This window comes from Pinus tabuliformis, chromosome 7 (genome assembly GCF_031772625.1).
Source record: "Pinus tabuliformis cultivar Carrire ecotype Pingquan chromosome 7, CPIR1, whole genome shotgun sequence".
Classification (NCBI taxonomy): domain Eukaryota; kingdom Viridiplantae; phylum Streptophyta; class Pinopsida; order Pinales; family Pinaceae; genus Pinus; species Pinus tabuliformis.
The window spans coordinates 68,541,080-68,564,074 of NC_142293.1; the positions used below are offsets into that span (position 1 = coordinate 68,541,080).

Genomic DNA, 22,995 nt, shown 5'->3' on the forward strand with positions numbered 1-22,995 from the left:
TCTCACCGATCCATGATCGACAGAGTTTTCCTTCAGCCTAACCCCAAAGCTGGAATGAATTTTGTCATTAGAATCTTAGACGAATCCTAGTGTGTTGATCTGCTAGATTATATTGTGTCGCAGAACTGGGTGGTCTATGAGGGTCTATGTCAAATGGGTTTTCCCCCTTTAGATGTAAAATTGTAAAAGTCATGATGTAAAGTGTCTTGAGGGTTAGAAAATGTTTTAATCCCCTCATAAGTCCTAGGTGATTTTTCCAAAGGCTAAGTTCGAGGATCCATTTAAAAATAAATTAAAAATTAAAAATTGAAAAATTGAAAAGATAAAGAACAATAAAAAAGGAATATATATATAAAAGATATAAAAAAATAAATAAATAAAATAAATAATAAAATAAATAAAAACTTAAAAATAATAAAATAATAAAATAATATTTTTGAGTAAATAAATGCAGAATTTCAATTTTTTAATGCATTAAAAATTCGACGGATGAGATTAAGAGATATCTTGATCCTCATCGACGGTCGAGATCGTTTTGACATGGATCACTCGAACTAGCCGTTGGGAATTTTTCCTTTAAATAGGGTGCTAGGGGTCATTTGAGATCAGATTAGATCTAAGAGTCTGGTGCTAAAGAAAGCTCTCTTGTAGTCATTTTTTGTGCAATAAAGAAAGACTTTGGGGTTAAAAATCTTGCTGGTGTTACTCTTCTGAAAATGCTATAAGATTGTTTTATTTTTCTGCATAATTTTATTTTCAGCCATTGAGGATAGCTTAATGAAGATTGATCTAGGCACAGGTATCTTGCATGATCTTTGGGGTTTGAATGATAGTTTAGATTCTGAAACATAGTGGCAGGTATCTCCATTTGATCTGGGTTTCACTATTGTTTTCTCCCTCTATGTTAATGGTTGATTTTAAGTTGTGCAAGAAATCTTTTTTTTCAGATTACCGGGCGTTAGGGGAAGTTCTCGGCTGAACCAGCCAACTCCCGGATTGTGTTTTCTGAAAGAGCCCAACCAGTTCTTGATCCTGGGCTTATCATTTGAAATTTTTTATTAATGCATGCAGGGTTTTCTGACACCTCACATTAAGTTTGAAATTCTGAAAATATAACTGTGGATTATTGACAAATCTGGCTGCTAAAGAGCCTTAGATCTGTAAATACTGTAAATTGTTTAGCTGGTTTTAGGGTTTTCAGTTTATTTTTGGCACATTTTACTTCTGGGTTTTTTGTTTTTACAGGTTGCAGGTACAGATTTTAAAAATTTTGTGGGGTTTTCACAATCTGAAGCAGCTGATTCAAAATTTCAAGAGTCCTGATAAATTTTAAAAGGGTTTTCCGGCCATTTGTTTTCTGATCAGTTTCTTCAGATTTGTTGTCTACAGGTTTCATTTTTATTACAGGAAAAATTTCGAATTTTTCTGTGGGCAATCCGATTTTACCTGTGGCTCCCATACCCTGTCCTCTACGTGCTGCCATCCCTCAATTGCTACCAGAACCTGCAAACAAGTGGCTGCCTCCTGCAAACACCAGATCAAAGCGGCATTTTATCCCACGCAGTTTTCTACCTGCGCATACGCTGCCCCTTGCCACGTATCCCTGCAACAATATCATCCCACGCAGCTCTCTTATCCCTGTTCACGCTTTTGCCTGCGTGCCACCACCAAAACGCTGCATCTCCTCCGTATTCTCCACGCAAAACTCTGCCTACATCAGTCCAACTCTTCATTTACGTTGCTCCCGCTCCGCCATTTTCTCTTTCCATCCACACAGCCCCTGTCCTGGGTATCCACGCAGCTCCTTAATCCATCCACCTGCGTCTTCTACTCCCGTTGCCTCTCCAACTTGTAGCACACTTCTCCATCAGCTTCGCCCCTACAAGCCTTCAACGCCTTCCCTTACCCGTCGCACCTGCAAACAATCACGCAAATAAAGCCAGCGATTTTAACATATCTGCGTTTCGATTTATGGTTTAGCGTAAGGGTAATGGATCTGGTCGTATAGTTTTGTTTTTTTTTTAAGAATTAAAGTAGTTTTAGATATATTTGAGCTTTGTTTTGTTTTTTTTTTTTTATATTTATATATATATATATATATATATATATATATCTATGAAATCGATTTTCATTTGCTTTAGATTAGATTGTATTTAAAGTTTTGTTTTGTTTTATTTATAAATAGAAGAATCATAAAAAAGTTTAAAAGTTTCTTTTTATTTTTTAGTTTTAGATTTAATAATTTCAAGTTTTGTGTACTTTAGTTTTAGTTTAGATTTTAACTTTAAGTTTTGTTTTAAAAATATAACAATTTCATAAAAAATTATAAAACTTTAAAAAAAAAAGCATTAAAAATCATTTTTAGGCCCTTTTTATTTTGTTCAATAGTTTAGATTTTAGATTTAAAGTCTCATTTATTTAGACTTTAGTTAGCCTAGTCTTGTTTTATTTGAAAACATAAAAATATTTTGGAAATATTTTGCCAGATTCAGTGTTGGCTCGGGAATTTCTTAGGTTTCATCTTTTCTGCTGAGGCTAAAATTTTGATGTGGGAATTAATGTTTAAACATGCTTTAATGTTCATTTGAAGATTAACTACATGAATGTGATCTCTGGTTAGCTTTTTACGTGGTTGAAGCACTTTATCTTTCGAAATTTTAATTGCTGGAGTATCATTAAGTCATTAAGCATTTATTGATTATCTCGCATGTGGTTAAAGTTAATCTCTGTTGTTTGATGGTAAAACGATTGTTAATGAGTTCATATCTCTGCAGCATTTGATAAATAATCGTTTAATCATTTATTTTATAAGGCACTGGTCTTTTAACTTAACAAAATCAATTTAGTGCTTGTTTCTTCGTGTCTCCCAACCCAACTGGTCCACAGTTGGTCTTCATCATCTCATAGGGTCTACCCCCCTTAGCCGCAGGAGACAGGCTTAAACGGAGAGATCGAGGATCAGAGTGACAGCCCCCGGTCTGAGCGTTGTCGTGACAATCTATGCGACAACAGGCTTCTTTCCCATTCTCTAATTTCTCTAAGGAAAACTTGAATCTTTTTGTCTTCTGTTGTTCTAGATCAGGCCACTAGATCTAGGGAATTCACTTTTGTCCGCAACTGTGAAAATTTCATATAACAAATTGGCGACTCCACTGGGGAATGATTCTTCCCTTAGTGGTTTCCTCGACCTTAGCATCTTTTTCACCTCTTAAAGTGACCTTAATTGACTCACTCGGACATTGATTGACCTTAGGAAAACACCCTTTTGACTGAAATAGCCCCAACCAATGTTGTAGGAAGCGTCCCCCCCCTGGTTCTAAGGCCCGAAGTGTGTCCCGTACGGATTCGTACAGGAAGCGTCCCCGGAAGCGCGACTCCAAAATTCAGAAGCGTCGTTCCGCTTGTTTTGGACGCTTCCTGGAAATATCTGAAGCGCGCTTCGTACGGCGCATGGCGCTTCGGAGGGCGAAACGTACGCTTCCCGTACGGTTCCGTACGATTCCAGAAAAGCATCGCGCAAGGGAAGAAATGCGATCTTTTTTTTTTTTTTTTTAGTTGACTTGGCATAAAGGGGGTGGGTCCACCTTGGGTTAGGGTGAGGTTAGGGTGAGGAATGAAGGGAATAAAGCCCCCATTCATTCCTCATTTGCTCACTTTGAGTTTATGAGAGTTGGAGAAGAGAAGAGAGGAAAGGAGAGGAGAAGAGAGGAGAGCTTGGAGGAGTGAAGGAGGAGGAGCTTGGAGGACTTCATCTACAAGAGCTAAAGAGGTAAGTTCAAACCCCAAACTCCCTTATTTTTTTGACATTTTTTTTGTATTTTTCTCCTCCCTCTCCTACTCTTTCCCATTGTTTCTACTTGCTCCTTTACTTGCAGGTTGTCCACCACCTATATCCATATTCCAAGATGGTGTTCTTTTGGCTTCTATGTATCATTCCACTCTTGGTTTTAATGATGGCAAGGGGGAGTAGGAATAGAAGGGAAGAAGCATAAGAGGACAGTGGTCCCAATATGAGTGACCCAATGTATGATGAGGAGGAAGGGGATGAACCTGAAGGGGAAACTGAAACACTAGAGGGGAAAGCTGCATTAACACCCTTGTGGAACTATGTGACCAAACTTGATGGGGGAAAGGGTGGTGGAACTTACAAATTTGTGTGCCCTCATGGTTGTCATGGAGAAAAAGCATATTGTGGTTCATGTACCCATGTGAGGAGGCATCTGTGTGGGGTGCTGGACAGTGATGATAAAAAGGGTCCTGTGGGGATACAAATTTGCTCAAACATTTCATCTAAACAAAGAAGAAAATACATCCAAATAGAGGAGGTTGCACAACAAAAAAACAAGAAACAAAAAACTCATTCTGAATCAAGTGCAACCTCTAAATTTGGTAGCTCATCTCCTCATGGTACTTCTGCAAGCTCTGGAGGTAGAAGAACAATAGGGGATTTCCTTAATGTTGCTGGGAGGGATGATGTGGATGGAAAGATAGTCTGTTTTCTTTGTGCTTGCGGTGTACCATTCAATGTGCTTCGCTCTCCCTATTGGCATGAAATGGTAAAGGCCATCAATGAAGCCCCAAAAGGATACAAGGTCCCCAACTATGAGAAAGCTAGAACAGTGTTATTAGAAAGAGAAAAAGCTAAGGTTCAAAGAGATTTGACACGTTTTACAAATGACTGGGTAGATTCTGGGGTATCCATTCTATTAGATGGGTGGACAAATATTAGAAACCAACATTTGATAAATGTTCTTGGTGTTTCTTCTAGTGGTGCAGTATTTATTACATGTCATGACTCCTCCTCCATCAATGCATCTGCACAAAACATTGCAGATCTCCTATTGCAATCAATCAAAGATGTTGGTCCGAATAATGTGGTTAAGTGATCACAAATAATGCAGCAAATTGTAAGGCAGTAGGAAAAATTATTGAGCGTACTCATCCACACATCTTTTGGTCTGGGTGCCTGGTTCACACATTGAACCTTTTGATACATGATATTGTGAAGCACAAAGAATGTGGGTGGATTACTGAGCTTTACAGGAGAGGGAAGTAACTCATTAAATTCATCACATGGCATACAAGGGTAAACTACTTCTATGGCACTTACTCCAAGTTGCAGTTGCTTAAACTTGCAAAGACAAGATTTGCCAGTTATTACCTCACCTTTAGGCGGCTAGTGAAGGTGAGACAAGCTTTAACTAATCTGGTGTGTGCTGAATCATGGGATGAAATTAACACTGACAGAGATGGTGCTAATGTAGTCAAGGACATTGTTCTTGACATTGACTTTTGGTCACAGGTTAATTATGTTTTGCAATTCACCAAACCAATTTATTACATGATCAAGTTTGGAGATTCAGATCGACCAGTAATTGGGGAGGTGTATGAGCAAATGGATAGCATGTTGGGGTAGATTAAAGACATTGTTGAGCCTAGAGATATCAACTTGTACAATTATATTCGTGCAGAGGTGGAAAATCGATGGGAAATGCTAAATGTTCCATTGCATGCATTAGCATATGTTTTGACACCTAAATACTATCATCCATCATGGCTTTCAACACCAGCACCTGGGGGGGAAGCAAGGGAAAACCACACCAAGATCAAGAGGTTCACAAAAAATATATGGCTGCATTGAGTAAATTAATCCCTGATGAGGAGGAGGTTGCATTGGTACGAAGACAGTTGAGCAACTATACGCTTAACACTGGTCCATTTGGGAGCATGCATGCAATTAGAGATCGAGAGACTTTTTCTTCTCTTGAGTGGTGGAACATGCATGGAGGGGCTACTCCACTTCTACAGACTTTGGCATTGCGGGTGCTATCACAGGTGGTAAACACTTCTTCTGCAAAGAGGTGTTGGAGCTCTTATTCTTTCATCCACGGTGTTAAAAGGAACAAGTTGAGTTTAGACCGGGCAAAGAGCTTGGTTTATGTCCATTACAACTTGTGATTGTTGTCCCATTACTGTGAAGATGCAAAGTCTAATAAAGACCTGTTGATTTGGGAAAAGAATCCAAAGTAGCCCAATTTGGAGGATGGAGTGTTGCAATTAGAGCAATTAGAGGATGCTCTATCCAGGTATGTACATTGTGATATGAATTTTCCTTATAAAGCATTTCTCTAATTCATGCTTTTAATTTTTTTGTTAACTAGTGTTTTTTTTTTTGCATGAATTTTTTGAGCGATTCCAAGATGATGATGATCGTGTTGATATGCCACCCCCACCCCCATCTAGTCCCTTGGTTCCTAGGTTCCATGGTTCAACACCAACAGCAGGGGATTCTTCTTCATCAGTTACAATGCCACTGCCACAACTTCCACAAGCACCATCTTCTTCATTGCCACCACGTGGAGGCCCACCGCCACGTTCTCTTCGTGGTGGAAGGAGGAGAGATTAGTAGATATATTCACAATTTACTACTTTTGTCATAGATTACTCATTAGACTTGTAGGCTTGTGAATTTGAATTTTGAACCTTTTTTGTCTTAGCGGTGACCAACTGACATATTTTGTAAACATTATTATTTGAATTTTGGACATGACAAATGTTGATAGTTGCTCACTTGCTAGATAAATCATAATATGCTCTATGTTTTATGTTTTATAATATGCTTAAATGTTTTATGTTTTATAATATGCTTAAAAATTTGATGTATGTTTGTAATCGCTAGAATATAGATGGTTGATGTACATACTAGTAACTACAATGGAATCATGGATGCCATATCTATCTTGATTTATGCAAAAATATGCATTTTTTCATGTCTTCTACAACTAATTTGGTATTTGGGATGTTTGTTTTGAGTATAAATGCAAAAGAATATAAAATATATATATATAGCAGACGCTTCGCTTCCTAGATTTTTGGAACATGACAATTTCGCGTCCCCGCTTCCAAAAAATGTCCCCACTTCGTCCCCGCTTCGTGCAACATTGGGGCCCCCAACACATTCGCTATTCTAAGATAGAGCACTTCAACGCACCTGTTTCTTCTCTATGACTGCGCTGCAGTGCACTGGTGTCTGTTCTGCACCTGCGATAATCCTATAGGATGCAAAAATTTCCATTCTTTGGCCTTGCTCCTCATTCTGCTTTGGTCCAAGTTTTCATGAGTCTCTGAGTTTCTCTATGTCTCTGTAAAGCCAATCCCTTGAGTGAAATTGCATGATTTTGCTAAAACTGTGTATGAATGTTAATCACCTTTGAGTGACATCTCTTTTGATCTTTGGAAGTTTCACCAAATTTCAATTTTTGTTCTCTCTTAATGAAATCTTAGATCACATTTGATTTCATTGGGCTGCATAATTTTTGGGAGATTTCCTTTACTTACACTTGAATGGTTATTTTATTGCATTAGTGAAAGAAGGTATTGTTGTTCATAAGTAGTCTTGTTATATTGTTCTTTCACTGATCTGGAATCATCTTGTGCTTGCTTTAAAGAATTCTCTTGCATAGATTAAATTTGCATAGTTAGAATTCTCATTTTCACAAAAGGAAAGGAATTGTGCATAGATTACACTGTATGGTTTGACATCTTTTAAGGCTTTGAAGATCTAGTTAAGAAGCTCTTGTTTGTTGCATTTTGTTCGCTGCATTATTGTTTGAATCTCTTACTTCACGTAGATAGATCTTTATCCAATATAAAGAGTTCTCTTTATCATGCTAGTTGCATTATAGGTGAGTTCAGATGAATTCATTCTCTGAGCCTTGAAACTGAAACATAATCAAAAATCAACTCTAAAATTGATTGAATCAACCTAAGGAGCATTTGGAACATTAACGCAAACATCTAAAAGTTTAGGCTAGAGACGTATTCCAGCATCTTTAAATGTAGGAGTTGTCGTTTTTTGGCAGCGTTACATTCCGGGGGTGATATCTTGTTCCACATACATAAGTGTACAGGATCGTTCTTCACGTACCTTCGGGTATATCAAATGGCGCTCCACACATGATAAGTATATTGTAACGCTCTCATCGAATGGTTATGCATTAGACAGCACTACTACGCACTATGCTTCCACATACCTCCAGGTATATTTTGGAAGTCCCCTATAGGTAGCTATCCTGCCAGAGGTAACCGAGTCAAACGCCTTGCACATTGTGATACACCGAACACAACATTCGGGGAGATTGCTTGCCTATACGTAAATCCTTAGTTTACCAAGGTGGTATATTGCAATTCACAATGACTTGATAATCCTTATCTGCCTAGTTCCCCCTTTGTTGTATTTGTGTTGTTAATTTCTAAAATTAGTTGACCACGGAACAACATCCTCACTGTGGAATAACTCCTTAGTAGATTTTAGGTTGAGACTAATGGCAACGGTTCCTGAGTCCACCATTCAAGGAAACCCCCTGATGGGAATCCTAGTCCTTTTCCTTCTTTTGGAAATATTGGTGCTCCTTATATGGCAACGTTGTCCCTTCCTGGATTTACCATTGGTTTGCTAGTTTGTTTGTTTTCGACCCCTATGGTTCCGAATGTCCAAACTGCTCCTCAACCAAGTTCTCCTCCACCTGAACAATATCAACCTCAAGTTGATCCTAAAGTTGACCCTTTGCCTTCTTCACCTGTTGTTTCTTCATCCCTTTCTTCCTCCTCGCTTGGTGAAAGCCTTGATTCTAGTAACCAAGAAGCGAAGAAGAAGAAACAAGAAGAAGCAAAATAAGTAGGGGGTAAACCAAGCAACCATTGCTACCAATGCAACTAGTATGGAGAAACCTTCCAATCAACCCCACAAAGTTAAATTCCCTTGCAAGTTATGTAAGGGTGACCACTTTCTTAGAGATTGCCCTGGTATCCCACAGGTTTTAGAAGTGTGGTCCATAGGCTCACATTAGCCTTGGTCATCAGCCTCTGGAGATCATGCTGGTGACAAACCATCAACTAGTGATAGTAAGGTCCACAGGAAAAAGGGTAAAGTTAAGTTTCCCTATAGGTTATGTGAAGGGAATCATCCTATTCACCTTTGTACTTATATGGATGAAGCCTCAAAAGTGTTGGAAAACCTTACAGCTTCTTAGCCTTGTCTTCCGATTGGTTATTGAAATCTTTCTCCCAATCCTCCACTAGTTGATGAAGTGATTGATCAGAATCTGTCTCCAATCAATCCCACTCTCTCTGAACGTGAATCCCATGAGTTTGTTCCCGACCAACCATTGGTTGATAAAATGGTTGACTCGATTCCACCTTCAGTTGATCATACCTTTCCCGTAAAGAGTGAAGTTCATACCGCTCAAGTTCTTCTCGTTTCTTCAGGATCCAATGAATTGGGGGAAAATCCTCCCGTTCCCACAGCACAAGGGGGAAATCCTCCCATTGCCACAGCACAAGGGTGTAATCCTCCCGTTCCCACAGCACATGGGAGCAGTTCTCCTATTCCCATTGCACAAGGAAGCAGTTCTCCCATTCCCACAGCACCCGTCCAAGTAGTATGGTCACTTCCTTTGATTGGAGTCGACTGGCAGGATATTGTCTTGCTCCTTACGTGCCCTTCTAGATCATAGTACAGGCTTATAATATGGTCGTACCTAGCACAGTCATAGACGATGGCACATTTGTTAGTATTTTGTGCTCAACTGCTTGGCAAGCCTTAGGTTCTTCGCAGCTTGTGCCCATTACCCAGAATCTGTTGGCTTTTAACAGAGGAACCAGTCATCCGTTAGGGATCCTTTCAGTTGCCTATTACTTTGGGAGGAAAGACTGGCTATATCAATGTGATGGTAGTCCAAGTCCCTTTGCATTTTAATTTACTCCTTAAGCATGAGTCATAACTATGTTTATGACATGGGAGCTCTTGTCTCTTCTCTCTTTCATGTGATGTGTTTCCCGCATGAAGAATCGTGACCATTGACCAGCTTTCATTCGTTGGTCCTAATTTGACTCCCAATCAACCAGCTTCCCTAAATGGTCCTTATATGCAAGTGGTATCTCCCCCGCCACAGATTAATTATGTGGCAACTTGTTCCATGCCCGCGTCTACTGATGATCTAGTAGGTGATGTAGTGCATCATGTACTGGGAGCACTGGCGCCTGATCTTTCCATTGGATCCTTTGATATGTATCCCTTCCAAAACATTGTTCTCCCATCTGATGAGAGCCTCTTGGAAGCCATGGTCTCTGGGGAGCCATGATTAATATAACTAGAGATCCCGAAGCAAAGTTCCTTGTCTTGTGTCAAGCTCGTTAAAAAATGAAACAAGGTCCCATGAGCAAAGTTCCTTTTCTTGTTTCAAGCTCGTTAAAAAAATGAAACAAGGTCCCGGAGCAGAGTTCCTTGTCTTGTGTCAAGCTCGTTAAAAAATGAAAAAAATTCTATGAGCATAGTTCTTTTCCTATGTCAAGCTCATTAAAAAATGAAACAGGTTTCCTTCCAATTCGAGTCTTTGATTAGATCTTGTAAATTTCCAGTCGAGTCTTTCACTTGATCTTGTAAATGAACCTTCATTCCAACCACCTATTAGTAACCAGTTGTCTACTTAGGTGAATGAAATGAAGCTTGGGGGGCATATATCATTATGTTGGGGGCATGCAAACTTATTTTAAGCATAGTTTTTCTTTGTTTCAAGCTTGTGAAAAAATGAAACCATCATCAAGTATTCTCAAGCATAGTTTCCCATGTTCAATCTTGTGTAAAAATGAAACCATTCTCATCCTATACCTCGTGATTGACTTTTTTATCAGCCTGTTTCTGCCAGATGAGCCTTGGTTTTCTCATTCCATCAGCGCCATCTACTTGGCCAACCATACGCTTTCACTTGTTTTTCTACCCTTCCCTGAGGAATCGATGCGATAAGTGATCTTATTAGCTAGCCTCTTGACCTCTACATGTTTTGAAACCATTCTCATCCTATACCTCGTGATTGCCTTTTTTATTAGCCTGTTTCTGCCAGATGAGCCTTGGAAGCTTGTGTAAAAATGAAACTATTCTCATCCTATACATCGTGATTGCCTTTTTTATCAGCCTATTTCTGCCAAATGAGCCTTGGAAGCTTGTGTAGAAATGAAACTATTATCATCCTATACCTCGTGATTGCCTTTTTTATCAGCCTGTTTCAGCCAAATGAGCCTTGGGTTCTCATTCCATCCTCACCGTCTACTTGGTCGATCATATGCTTTCACTTGTTCTTTTACCCTTCCATGAGGAACCGCTGCGATGAGTGGTCTTATTAGCCAGCCTCTTGACCTCTACGTATTTTGAGCAATTCCATCATGACCGGAACCAGTTGCTACCCTTTATACCACTCATTCCTCCAAGAGGAGTCCTCTTTCAACTCTTTTCAGACTCCCTAAACATGAAAATATTGTCGAGCACTTGTCTTTTTGAACTCGTTAAAGTAAATGAAAAGACGTCTACCCAGTATAAGTTTAACCCTTTTCCAGACTAGGATAGACTATTTACAAAAAAGGAATACCTTAGTCGAACATGGCTAAGAGGTTCTTCTGAGTATCGTTTTCTGGCTTTTCAGACTTGAGACAATTTTACGAAAATGAGACTTGGAGTTTTCCTTTTTGCCTCTTTTTCGAACTCTCTAAACATGAAAAAGGAGTCAAGTTACACCTCTGTTGGACTCGTAAAAAACATCAAACAACGTTGGACTCGTCAAACATGACAAGACCGAACCACTCCTTCTCAAGGTTCGTTAAAAATACTCAAAAGGATTCATCTGAAGAATGAACTTATAGATCAAGCATATGTTATCCTCCTCAAGCTTGTCAAAAATAAAGAGGTACTGACCAGAAATGGTTGGGGAAATTGGGAAAACAAGGTACTTAACCTATTAATGGCAGTAAGTCGCTCTTGAACATGACACTCTTCCACTTCATCTTCGTGGTTGTTGGGTTGGGAAATCTGCTTGCCTTTTTGGTTCATCACACCATGTTAAAAGCCTCTACATTCAGTTTTGGGTCAATGTTGCTAACTCCATTAAGTGTCGCCGATATGTTCAAGAGAAGTCATTTCAGTTACCATCTACTACAATACTCCTAAGCCTTCATACATGTTTGTTGTTCCTGAACCAGTTTTACATCATTCTTCTGTCTCAAATCTTGACACCCGTTTTGTGTCATTGATGAGGGATACGTTAAGGCCCTCCTGCGACGAGTGCTTCCAGTCGACATCAGCTCATTATCCAGGAAGTTGACTTAGCAACTCCCTTTGGTATCTTAGAGCTTGCATACATCAATGGCAAGTTTCCTCGCTTTCAACGACAGGGCTTCATCATGGGCATTTGACCAAAAGATTCTGAGTGGTGTTCGACTTCAGCTCATCTATTCACACCACATAGATTGTACTATAGTACCTTGAGAGCCATTAATATGATTGATGGTTCCTCTCGCATTTGTTAACAACTTACCTCATTGGTCGATAATCAGATGGTGTCTACCATGTTCGACTCCAGATCATTTATTCACATGGTTAGACTCGTACATCGAGCGATAGAATGAACGAGATAGAAGACCCCGGATCTAGTTTCATCCATCCGGGTTGTGTTTCAAGATTAATACAAGATCACAAAAGTATGATGGCCATGATCATATCGAAGATTATCCAAGCATGGTTCCACACTTTGTCATTAGTAGAAGAGACTTCTTGATCACTGTACATGTAATAATGGCTTAGATGTTGAGCATGGGTATGTCTCCCTCAGCAATGATATCATGATGAAAATGTATTGTAACAGTTGATGATCTCGACCAGTTGTTCTTGATCTGGACTTGTCACAGGGTAAAGCACTTTAATCATCAGCCATTGCTTCTGACTTTGTATTTTGCGAGACAATCTGTTACAAGCCATTTTGTTACAACAAAACAATTGGTCTGCAAATCGGATCAATCAACATCCTGGAACACTTTGTCATAATCCCTTCACAAAGCCCTAAGCATCACTTCTCCAAAAATTCAAAGTTTTTGGGACAATTAGCTCAAAAACATTATTTTTAGCCCCAGCGCACCTTGCATGCTTGGCCACTTGCGTTCAGCGCATGTTGCATACCTGAGAGCCATCGTTAATCAGCACATGTTGCTCCCTTCTGCAGGTGCGCTGATTCTAGAAATTCGGGAAAAATAAAAAATATCTCTGAAGCTTCCTCTTCCAAAAGCTTCCAAGGTAGTTTTAACTATTTACCACGGATAGAGAGCTTGAATTCCTATCTGATCCTATCTTGGAGACCTTATCTCTTATCCCTTGAGCTCATCCTCCCATCATAAGTGGATCTCAAGCCCATAATGGTAAATCCTAAACTACCACACTCATCCTATAAATTTACTGCTTCCCATAAGGTATGGGTTGGCCTTTGGAGATTGATAATGCCCTCATGTTGTTGCCTTGAACCTAAAGGAGACATCACATTCATGCATTAGGATTGGTGTTGAGGTGTGCTTTGTGACAAGGAAGGACAATTCAACTTGGTGAGACATCTACAAGATCAGCTTCTATTTATGGTTGTAAACTCTCTCCTATATTTGTTAATACAAAAAGTATCTTGTTTTCCTATATTTGTTGTGTTATGTTTACACTCATGTATTTCAATGCCATGTTGATTCATTGAATAGAGATTTTAGATTATGCTACGTGGATTGTGGTTCCTTTGCTTGTTTTAGTCATGTGTACAAGTTCTAATTATAGCACTTGGAGCTAGAGTTGGAGCTTACAAGCAAGGAGGAAAGGAAGGCTTGCTTCATAATTCAAGTAAGCTTATTTCCCATTCTCTAATTTCTCTAAGGAAAACTTGAATCTTTTTGTCTTTTGTTGTTCTAGATCAGGCCACTAAATTTAGGAAATTCACTTTTGTCTACAATAGTGAAAATTTTGTATAACAAGCCTACGTCCCTTGGCCCTGAGTTTCCCAAAGGAAATGATTTTTAACAAACTCAGCCCTAAGCTGGCCCCCAATAAACTGATTACTACACTGCCCTTCGACCCTACTTGTGAGAACAAGAATTGTTTATTGAATCGGCCCGGGATATCTTGTTCTGGCGACTGGAGATTCAATGTCAATCTTGGCTCCTTTAACAATGTAGCTTGTATCTAATTCTTGCAATTTGGTCCTTGGGGAGTTTTATGTGAGCGACCCCACTCGCAGATCCATGTTTATAACACAACGGCTTGGACATTAACGAGTTCATCCCTAGATTATAAAAAATTGGCCTCCTTTGATTAACACACCGATCTTACCACTGTCTCCAAAGTCAACCCCCGATAACTAGCGAATTGGACCACCAAATGGAAGTCAATGTGACCTTCTGCGATGAGCCCATGCACTTTAGATTGGTTGCCCAGCTAGCTTAGGGTTATGGCTCAGCTTCTAAATGGATTTCTTGTCTGCAACCCTTAGAGATAGAAAGTTTACCATTTATCTTTGTTACTTGCCAGCAATAATTCAGCCCTGAGAAATGACCATGATGGATGGGCTCAAATTCTTGAGGATTTGATCTTGTGAGATTGATTTTCTCAGTATTCTGATACCACCAATCCTGCTCTTGTAAACTCTATATGTTGATCTAAAAATTATTGGCTAGGGCAGCTTGGTGACCACTGAAACCAATTCCAACAAATAATTGACTAGGGAATGTCTTCCAACCCCAAAGCCAATGAACTACAGCTAGGGTATGCCTTTCAATACCGACACTGGTAAATATCAGGGTTTTCCCTTTTAACTCGACAGCTCCTGGAGCTCCTTAACAATCTCTCAATAATTCTTCTATGTCCTCCTCCAATCTCCTTCTCCCATTTTATAATAATTCCTTCGTCCAAATACCATGGGTGACTTTTGCCCCTTTTATTAATTATTATTCTATTTTATTATGATGACCCCTTATTCTTCCTGTCATTAGCCTATGGGATCTAAATAGGCTAAGACTCAATCTCCCTTTGCTTCTAGAATCAGAAAGGGGTATCACACCCCCCTTATGTTGGAGGAGAGCTGGCCTAAAGTGTGAGGAGGTATGCTGAGGTGACACTGGGCAACCTTCCTAACTTTCCCCTAGGATTGCACTTGTTTTTAAGGCTTTGTTTAGGAGGTAACAAACAGCATATTATATCAGCAATAAAAACACCAGAAACACATCAACACTACCAAAACCTTGAAATAATAGATGGTCTGGAAAACCTATTGTAGCATCCCATAGAAGTTGCAACCAGTTAAGCAGCTTCTGAATCTAGCCCACACTTAAAAAAAAAACAGCAAGGAAGCCCTAATGCTAGGTGCTTCAATCTTGTGGGAAAGGTCTCCATACAACCTCATAAAACAGGCTCAACAACAGCCCTAAATGAAGCATCTTCTCCAACAAATGATAACACAATAAAAAAATTCCAATATTCCTTATGTTAGGGGCTTTTCTGCAGGCAAGGCCTGAAACTACCAACATGAACAACAACAAAAAACCTAACCAGCAGCAAGATAAGCAGGAGGTTCACATGCACTCTGATACCATGTTGAGATCACAACATGGTGACCAAGCACTAAGAGTGCTACAGAAAGATAACCAAGTACAATGATCACATCAAGACACCAAGACTCAAGAGAGCACAATCGTATATGGTGCCCATAGTCTTAAACACTTTTCGAGAGTGAAATAGCTCACGAGTCACAATTATGACTTACAAATGATACTTGAGTGTGTATTTATACACATTTCAAGAAGTAAAGTGCCTTCCCCAAGATAGGTTCTGGGTCCACATCATATTGACTTGGTCGGCCTAGCCATAACCTTATTACAAAAGATACATAAGTTGGCCTTAGCCACATACAATAACGATACTACATGGGTCCACAGTAGCTGCATGTGAAGATTACACCATTCACAACAATATTATTTAAGACTTGAATACAAATTCAACAATTAGCTAATCACAATTCATCCTAGATTATAAGACTTCAAAACACAGCTAATCAGAAAGAAGCAAGGGTAAAAGTTTTGCTTACAGCAAGGATTCCAAGTGATGAAAAGAAAAATGATAACGGACACAACAAAAACTACCAAAGCATGGGCTGTAGTATGTATTAACATGCAATCTGTCCAATCAAGAGTCCTCTAGTTTTGCACCTGTAGCTTGTCCTCAATAGCAGTAGCTCCAACAAGGATTAAATTTTTCTCAATCTCTTCAGCTAGTGCTTCCAGGATCTGATTCTGTTTATCAGAATTCATGATGCCCTGCTTGGCATTTATCCATCGATTCTGTGTACATATTTAAGAAAATAAATGTTGAATGCAACATAAAAAAAGAACACCTTGGTGAAAGAGTCCATGTTTACATCCTTAATTATGAAGCTTCAGTGTACAATGCTGAACCATAGCAATTGATGCAAGCAGATGCACTTGCCTGCCATTCTAGGTAGGATTCTTCATCAAGTATTGAATATGCGAGAGCCAATGTTCTAAGACCTGCTTCCCCATACTCTTTCATATGCTTTAGTGTTGTGTTTCTCCAATCCTCTACTTCGGGACAAAGTCTCTCAAAAATGACATTGTCTGCGCCTTTGCATAAAAGTAAAATTTGACCACTTGGATCACGAACAATCACAGACATGCGTTTCCTGCAACCAATTGATAACAAGTCTATATTACATTTGTTTCCTTGTAAATTCCACCTAATAAAAGGTTGTAACATGTACATGTAACTTATGCGATACGTGAACACTTCAACATAAATAAAATCGCTGAAAGTCCATGTATTACCTCGTACTGCTGAAATCAATTGTGTTGAGCAGTTCATAAACGCAATCATCGTGGGCTTCATTGAGTTGATAAAATCGAATAAATAACGATGTCGCTGACCTTTTGTAAAAAAATACACCCAATTGTTTAGCAGCCAAAACAAAAGCTGCCTCATCTGGTGATTCTCCAACATATTTGATATTGCCCCCATTAGGTTCCCCCTCAACAACTACTGTATGACACAAGGCAAGAATTTCTAGAAATCTTTGAATCATATATCTTCTTTGGTCTTCCTGCCACCTCAGATTTTCAAGTCTATGATCCCTCAAGTTGAATCCTTTTTGAAGAGTTGAACAAAAGATTTCTTCTTCATTAAAGGAAAGCTTCTTGCCAGCCCTTTCTGGCACAGCCTTCTGTACCTCAGTAACACCTGTCCCATAAGACACACCAGCAATTGAACATTTGAAGAATTCCATCTCATTACGTGTAAGAGTGCCTGTCTTGTCCGAAAGGATGGTGCTAACCTGCATAAAGATTTCAAGTGAGGAGCAATTACCAATCATTCTAACCTAGTACTGTTCCAAACTCAGACTAACAGGGTAATATGATTCAATGAAATAATCAAAATACTTTGAGAGTGCAAACGCCACAACTGCACATATAGCAAAGCACCTTTACCCAAGCAGAACTAAGTGAAAAGGAGCTAAAGCAATGTAGATATTGAGGTTATGCAGTGCGTACAGAAACAATGATCAGAAACTAAATAATCATTACTGTAAAAAATAAAATTGAGCATGTCAGTCTGAGGAACATTATAGCCAGGTCATTCTTGACAGTCTGTAGATTGGAGATATATTAACTCCTATGAAGCTTTCAAGCTAGATTATACCAAGTTGCACTGAAACGGATACAGAAACGGGGTTTGAAACGGATACGGCAAATATTCAAAAAATCTGGATACAATACGGCAAGGAAACGGCATATATATATATATATATATATATATCACGAAATGGGGAAACAGGTACAAGTTTCCCAAACGGACAGAGGTACGAAACGTGACCCCCCAAATTTGGAAACAGGGAAATGCAATATATATATTTGGGACATTTAAGAAATATGTGCAATCATAAAACATACATGATACATTCTAATTTATTACATTATGATTAAATTGTCAATTGTCAATGCATAAACTATAAGTCTCTAAATTTACATCACATTTACTCATGAATGATCACATAATGAAAATAGCAATATCCAAAATCAGCCACGAGAAATTTCTAATTTCTTGTCTCGTGCTTGATTGGGAGTCTCCTCCTACATAGTCAAACGACCTTAGTGCTCTTGATTAAATACAAGTTCCATACCCTAGTACATGACAAAATCCAATGGAAACATTGCAATCCCCCCAATCCTAAAATCCTGAAAAATAGATAAGTCTACTGGATTTTGAGTGAGATCTAAAATTCTACTTTCTCCATATGAAATCCAATGAGAGCGAAACCACTCTCAAACATCCTGAGTCATTTCATGATAATGTTCAAAATTTAAGTAAAAGTGACACTCTCCTTTATCTTTCATTTTCATCATTTTCATCATTCTTAAAGTAAAAGGATGAAAATGATTAAAATGAAAGATAAAGGAGAATGTCACTTTTACTTTAAGAATTTAAAGTTACCATGAACTACATATCAACACTAGGGCCATAGGCTTGAACATTAAGCTGCCCCACTCAAAATAACCCTCGTTTTTATAAATTGAGAGGCATCTAGAAGCATCCAGAAGATATTTTAGTTGCCCAATAAAAAATTAGAAGCGAAAAAAAATAAAATAAAAACAAAAAAAAACGTAAAGTGTTAACTGGAAACTCCGCCGTACAGCCTGGAAACTAGTTTCCAGCCATACTGCCACGTTTCCCCAGTGTCAAACCGGTCAGTACGGCCGGAAAAAGACCCCTGGGCAACGTTTCCAGCCGTACTGGCCACATTTCCCCAGTGTCAAACAGGTCAATACAACCGGAAACGAGTTTCCAAGTCGTTCGGTATGAGTTTCCTCATTTCTGTTTCATTTCCGACCGAAAACAGACCCCTGGGCAACGTTTCCTGCAACTTATATATGTATATGTATATGTATATGTATATATATATATATATATATATATATATATATATATATAATTTTCATATTATCATTCATCTTTTAGTCTTTAGAATCTAGATTCTATATTTAAAAATACATAATCATCATCATGAATTCAACATAAACAAATCATCATCATCAATTCAGTATAAAAATTGTCATCATCATCATCATCAATGATTATTATAACATTCAAGTTGGCACCTCTAATTAAAATGTCAATACCCACTCACAGTTTAAGGGAATATGAGATTGTTTTCAGAGTCACATCATACTTCATGAAATTATATATTTTTCTAATGAATTTGACAGCACTAACACAAAGGCAACATAGTGAATTTGACTTTGTAAATAGTATGTTGCACAGTATCTTGGTCTAGACTCTAAAGGAGTCGTGACATAGAAATATTATTTAGTATCACCGAATATATGTAAATTTAATCATTGTAAATAATAGGGTCTACATATTATAAATTGGATTGTATTCCAATAGCTACAACAGGGGATACTCTGAAATTCATAGAAAGAAGTAAGCTCGATTTATTTATTCACAACCTAAGATCATATGACCAAGAATCAAGATGCCACAATTTAAGCAATTAAGTATTGTGAAGTATGATACTAGTAAAGAAATGCTGAGAAATTTAACCTAATGCAAAGAAACTGCTTCCACCAGCCAACTTTGTGGCTAACAACTTTCCTTCTTGATTTCAAAGATACCTTATGAGTTTCCATTCCAAATTCCAAGTTTCCATCCTTTAGATCTGGCATTGTAGAGAACATGTTGGCAAATACCTCTATCATGTCATGAATCCTTTTTCAAGATAAATGTTCACTTTCAAATGAGTTTTAATCAGTGGATACAAGGTCTGCAAAGAATTCAACAGCATTTACATGCTCCGGACAAACAAACCTGGAATACATTCTAGCAATAAAGTTCTTAGAACATTGGAAACTTGGAAAACTAGAAACCTGGAAACTTGAAAACGTATCCATATTTTCTGGAAACGTATCCAAATTTTCTGGAAACATATCCAAATTTTCTGGAAACGTATTTTAAACATTTCTGATCTCAAGCTAGCCGTTTCCAAAAAATTGAAATGTGGCGGAAACATTTCCATGCGATTTCGTACGTGTTTCTGTATCCGAAACGTTGAATGGCGTTTCGAAGAGTTGGGGGCAACATTTCTGGTAACTTAGAGATTATAGCTAATAAAATGACATCTAAAGTGTTTGGCTTCTCATCCTACTGTTCATTTGGAGAAGGGCTGGACAAAGATACAGATCTTTAAAATTCAACAAACATAAAAAAGGGAGCAAACCATTCAACTTATTAGCTTCTTTCACACTTTGATGTCTTGTTTTAATTGACCTATTGTACCAAAAGAAACTACAAATGTAATGGAATACCACACAAAAAAAAAAAAAAATCAATATGCATGTACATGATAAGTGACGCATTTGTGCAACAAAGAACCCTGACACCATATCCACCTACCTACATAAGCAAGGAGAGCCACCATATAAACCTCGGCTCCAACTATAAAAGTATCTATATCTTTCCAATTAAAAAAACACATCCTGGCCAAAATACAGATAGACAAATCTGATATGAATGTTGAAACTTCTGTCAAGTTGAACGGTGTATCCACCCTTTGAAAAGTTGTATGGTGCTTTGACAAGGAGATGCAGGTTACTTTGATCACACCCCATATACTGTGGGTGGCCTGTTGAATTGTCAACTTGTCTTCAAAAACAATCTCCTTCCAATGAAGAGGAGTCAGGTCAAACAGTGTATCCACCCTATGAAAAGGTTGCAAGACAACAGGGCTTCAATAACGAGATGTCAGTCAGTTTGATTACATCCCATATACCACTATCAACTTGCTAAATCATCACCTTGCCATCTATTACCCACACATGTGAGAGATCCCTACAAGAAAAAAATATCCTATCGTTTCAGCTTGCCAGCGAGTAGCCTTATCATGATCCACAGATAGCTAGCATCAAATGTTTCTCATCCTCTCTCCAGGCAGTGCCTTTTTACATCTAGTTTGCTCATCCAATGAAGGTGGATCATCAAATATGAGGTACAACAACCATTTCTCTATTCAGGTGATTTCATTTAATGTTTAAGAGTATTCTAGTATGGATCACAAGTTGAATTGGATGATAAACCACTTTTAACTGTGTTGATTTGGGGTAACATCGGATGTGCTCTAGCCACAAAAATTGGTGGAGAGGCCAAAGCACATGAGATCTCCAATACCCATAAATGGTTTGGGCAGATTCTAAACAGTGTGGGAGATATTAAAATAATTAATATTTTTAATGGAGTCCCTAAGTCTAAATTTAGGGAAAATAAAATATTAATGTGTATTAATATAAAACTATGTTAGAATGGTCCAAAAGTCATGGATCAAGCCAGAATTAATCTTAGCCGTTGATTAGGGACTTAATCTTGGCCGTTGATTTGTCAACGAGAAAAGTATAAAAGGAGGCTTGAGGGTCACTTGGAGAATACACCGAGTTGATCAAGATTTCGATTATCTGGGGGAGGGTTTGCTGAGGAAGTCGAAAGAGTGATCAGAATTGCAGCTGAGGGGCAGGGAATACAGAAGCAGAGAGGCAGAGATAGTATCGGGAGGATCAACGTAGAAGTCGAGAGAGAGGGACGCAGAGCCAGCCAGAGGCTCACGCAGAGCCAGCCAGGGCCCACGCAGATCCAGCCAGCGCCCACGCAGTGCCTCAGAGAGCCAGCGTGGGTGACACAGAGGCTTTAAGGGCTGACGCAGTGCCTCCAGAGGATGACGCAGGGCGAGCTAGGGTGACGCTGGGCCAGAAAGGGCTAACGCAGAGCCTAGAGGCTAACGTTGGGGTTTTCGTGGGGCAGATTGGAGCTGGGAGCTATCAGAGTGTTTATTCGGGGTTTCAGTCGGAACATCTGCCTCCGAAGGAGAGGTACTACTACCGAGATTATTCTCTGTTGGGTGAGCCGGTTTTGGCACCCAGATTGTATTCTGAAATTGCTTAATAATTAAAACCCTCAGATAGTTGCACCGGTTTTCCCGCATTGGGTTTTTCCAAAGACATTGGTCCAAAAACAACGGTGTCACTTGTGTGCTTGTTTTGTTTCCTTCAGTTGATGATCTGTAATGTGTTGAGCATGTACTGGTATTTATTTTCAGTATTTACATGGTAAATAACTTGTTAATTAATTAGAACAAGTAGGCAAAAATAAATCAGAAAAGTACATGAAGGGTTTCTAATAGTTTGACTTAGAAATCCAACAAACTGTACACTTGTTCCCATGCTTCACATTGGTGGTTTTCACTTGCCCCTAGTCCAGTATGACATTCTTTGAGACCTTCCTTTCTTTGTCTAGAACAGGCAAAAATAGGAGGCTTTGATTGATATAGTGTGTTCATGATAATCCATACTTAACACCTTCCGTCTTCAATTTGATTGCTATCTGTCAATAGTATTGGTTCCCTATTTCCCCCATCTTTGAGTAGGGGCCTGAAAACTTTGCTCTAAGAGGTTGATGCAACAAAATTAAAACAAAAATCATGAGCCATATGTCAAATAACAAAAAATTGGCATCGACAAATGAAAGTGCGAGCACAAAAACCTAGCTTGAGCTCTATCACCCTCACTAACCCTCACCCAGTTGATTGGTGGGACACTCCATTACTTGGTGAGTACAATCAGGATAGCAGGTGATCCGGTTCATTATCAAGTTGACACATGGGGGATCACTGAGGTCTTCATCATACGGCGAGGAAGGTGGTTGTTCAAGATTGGGGCTAACCATGGAGTGATAGGTGTGAGCGTTGCTAAGTCGCCTTAGCAGGTTGAGATTAGCCTTAATCATCACATATATTATGGACGAGAGTTACAAGAGAGGAGGTTCTAGTACGAGCATAGTAGGCAGTCATAGTAGGCAGTCAGTCATGACCAAAGTGTTGCAGGGTCAACAGGACAATTTCTTCCTATGATGGGCATGGGACCCTAACATCATAGTACTTGACAGCTCAACGACCTTTAGGGATGAGCTAGCTTTTATAGGGGGAGATCACTCATATCTTCCCTGGGGCTTTAGCAACTCATTGATAGCATGGGAGACTTCCTCAGCATGGCAGGTTGGTCAGCAGGAGGATACTAGGGGAAGTTCATGCGGGAGAG

The 22,995-nt window shown here is 38.9% G+C and overlaps 1 protein-coding gene across 4 annotated transcripts in view; it reads right to left on the reverse strand.

The window, feature by feature from the left end:
- The window catches only part of LOC149245246 (putative phospholipid-transporting ATPase 9), a 307,919-nt gene that overhangs the window by 175,167 nt on the left and 109,757 nt on the right, over positions 1 to 22,995 (reverse strand). For all 4 annotated transcript variants that reach the window (XM_089457712.1, XM_089457711.1, XM_089457713.1 and 1 more), the window contains 3 exons: positions 16,690 to 17,192; positions 16,334 to 16,547; positions 16,057 to 16,188 (listed from right to left, as the gene is read on the reverse strand). In XM_089457712.1, the coding sequence (XP_089313838.1) occupies positions 16,057 to 16,188; positions 16,334 to 16,547; positions 16,690 to 17,192 (849 nt within the window). The remainder of the gene's footprint in view (positions 1 to 16,056; positions 16,189 to 16,333; positions 16,548 to 16,689; positions 17,193 to 22,995) is intronic.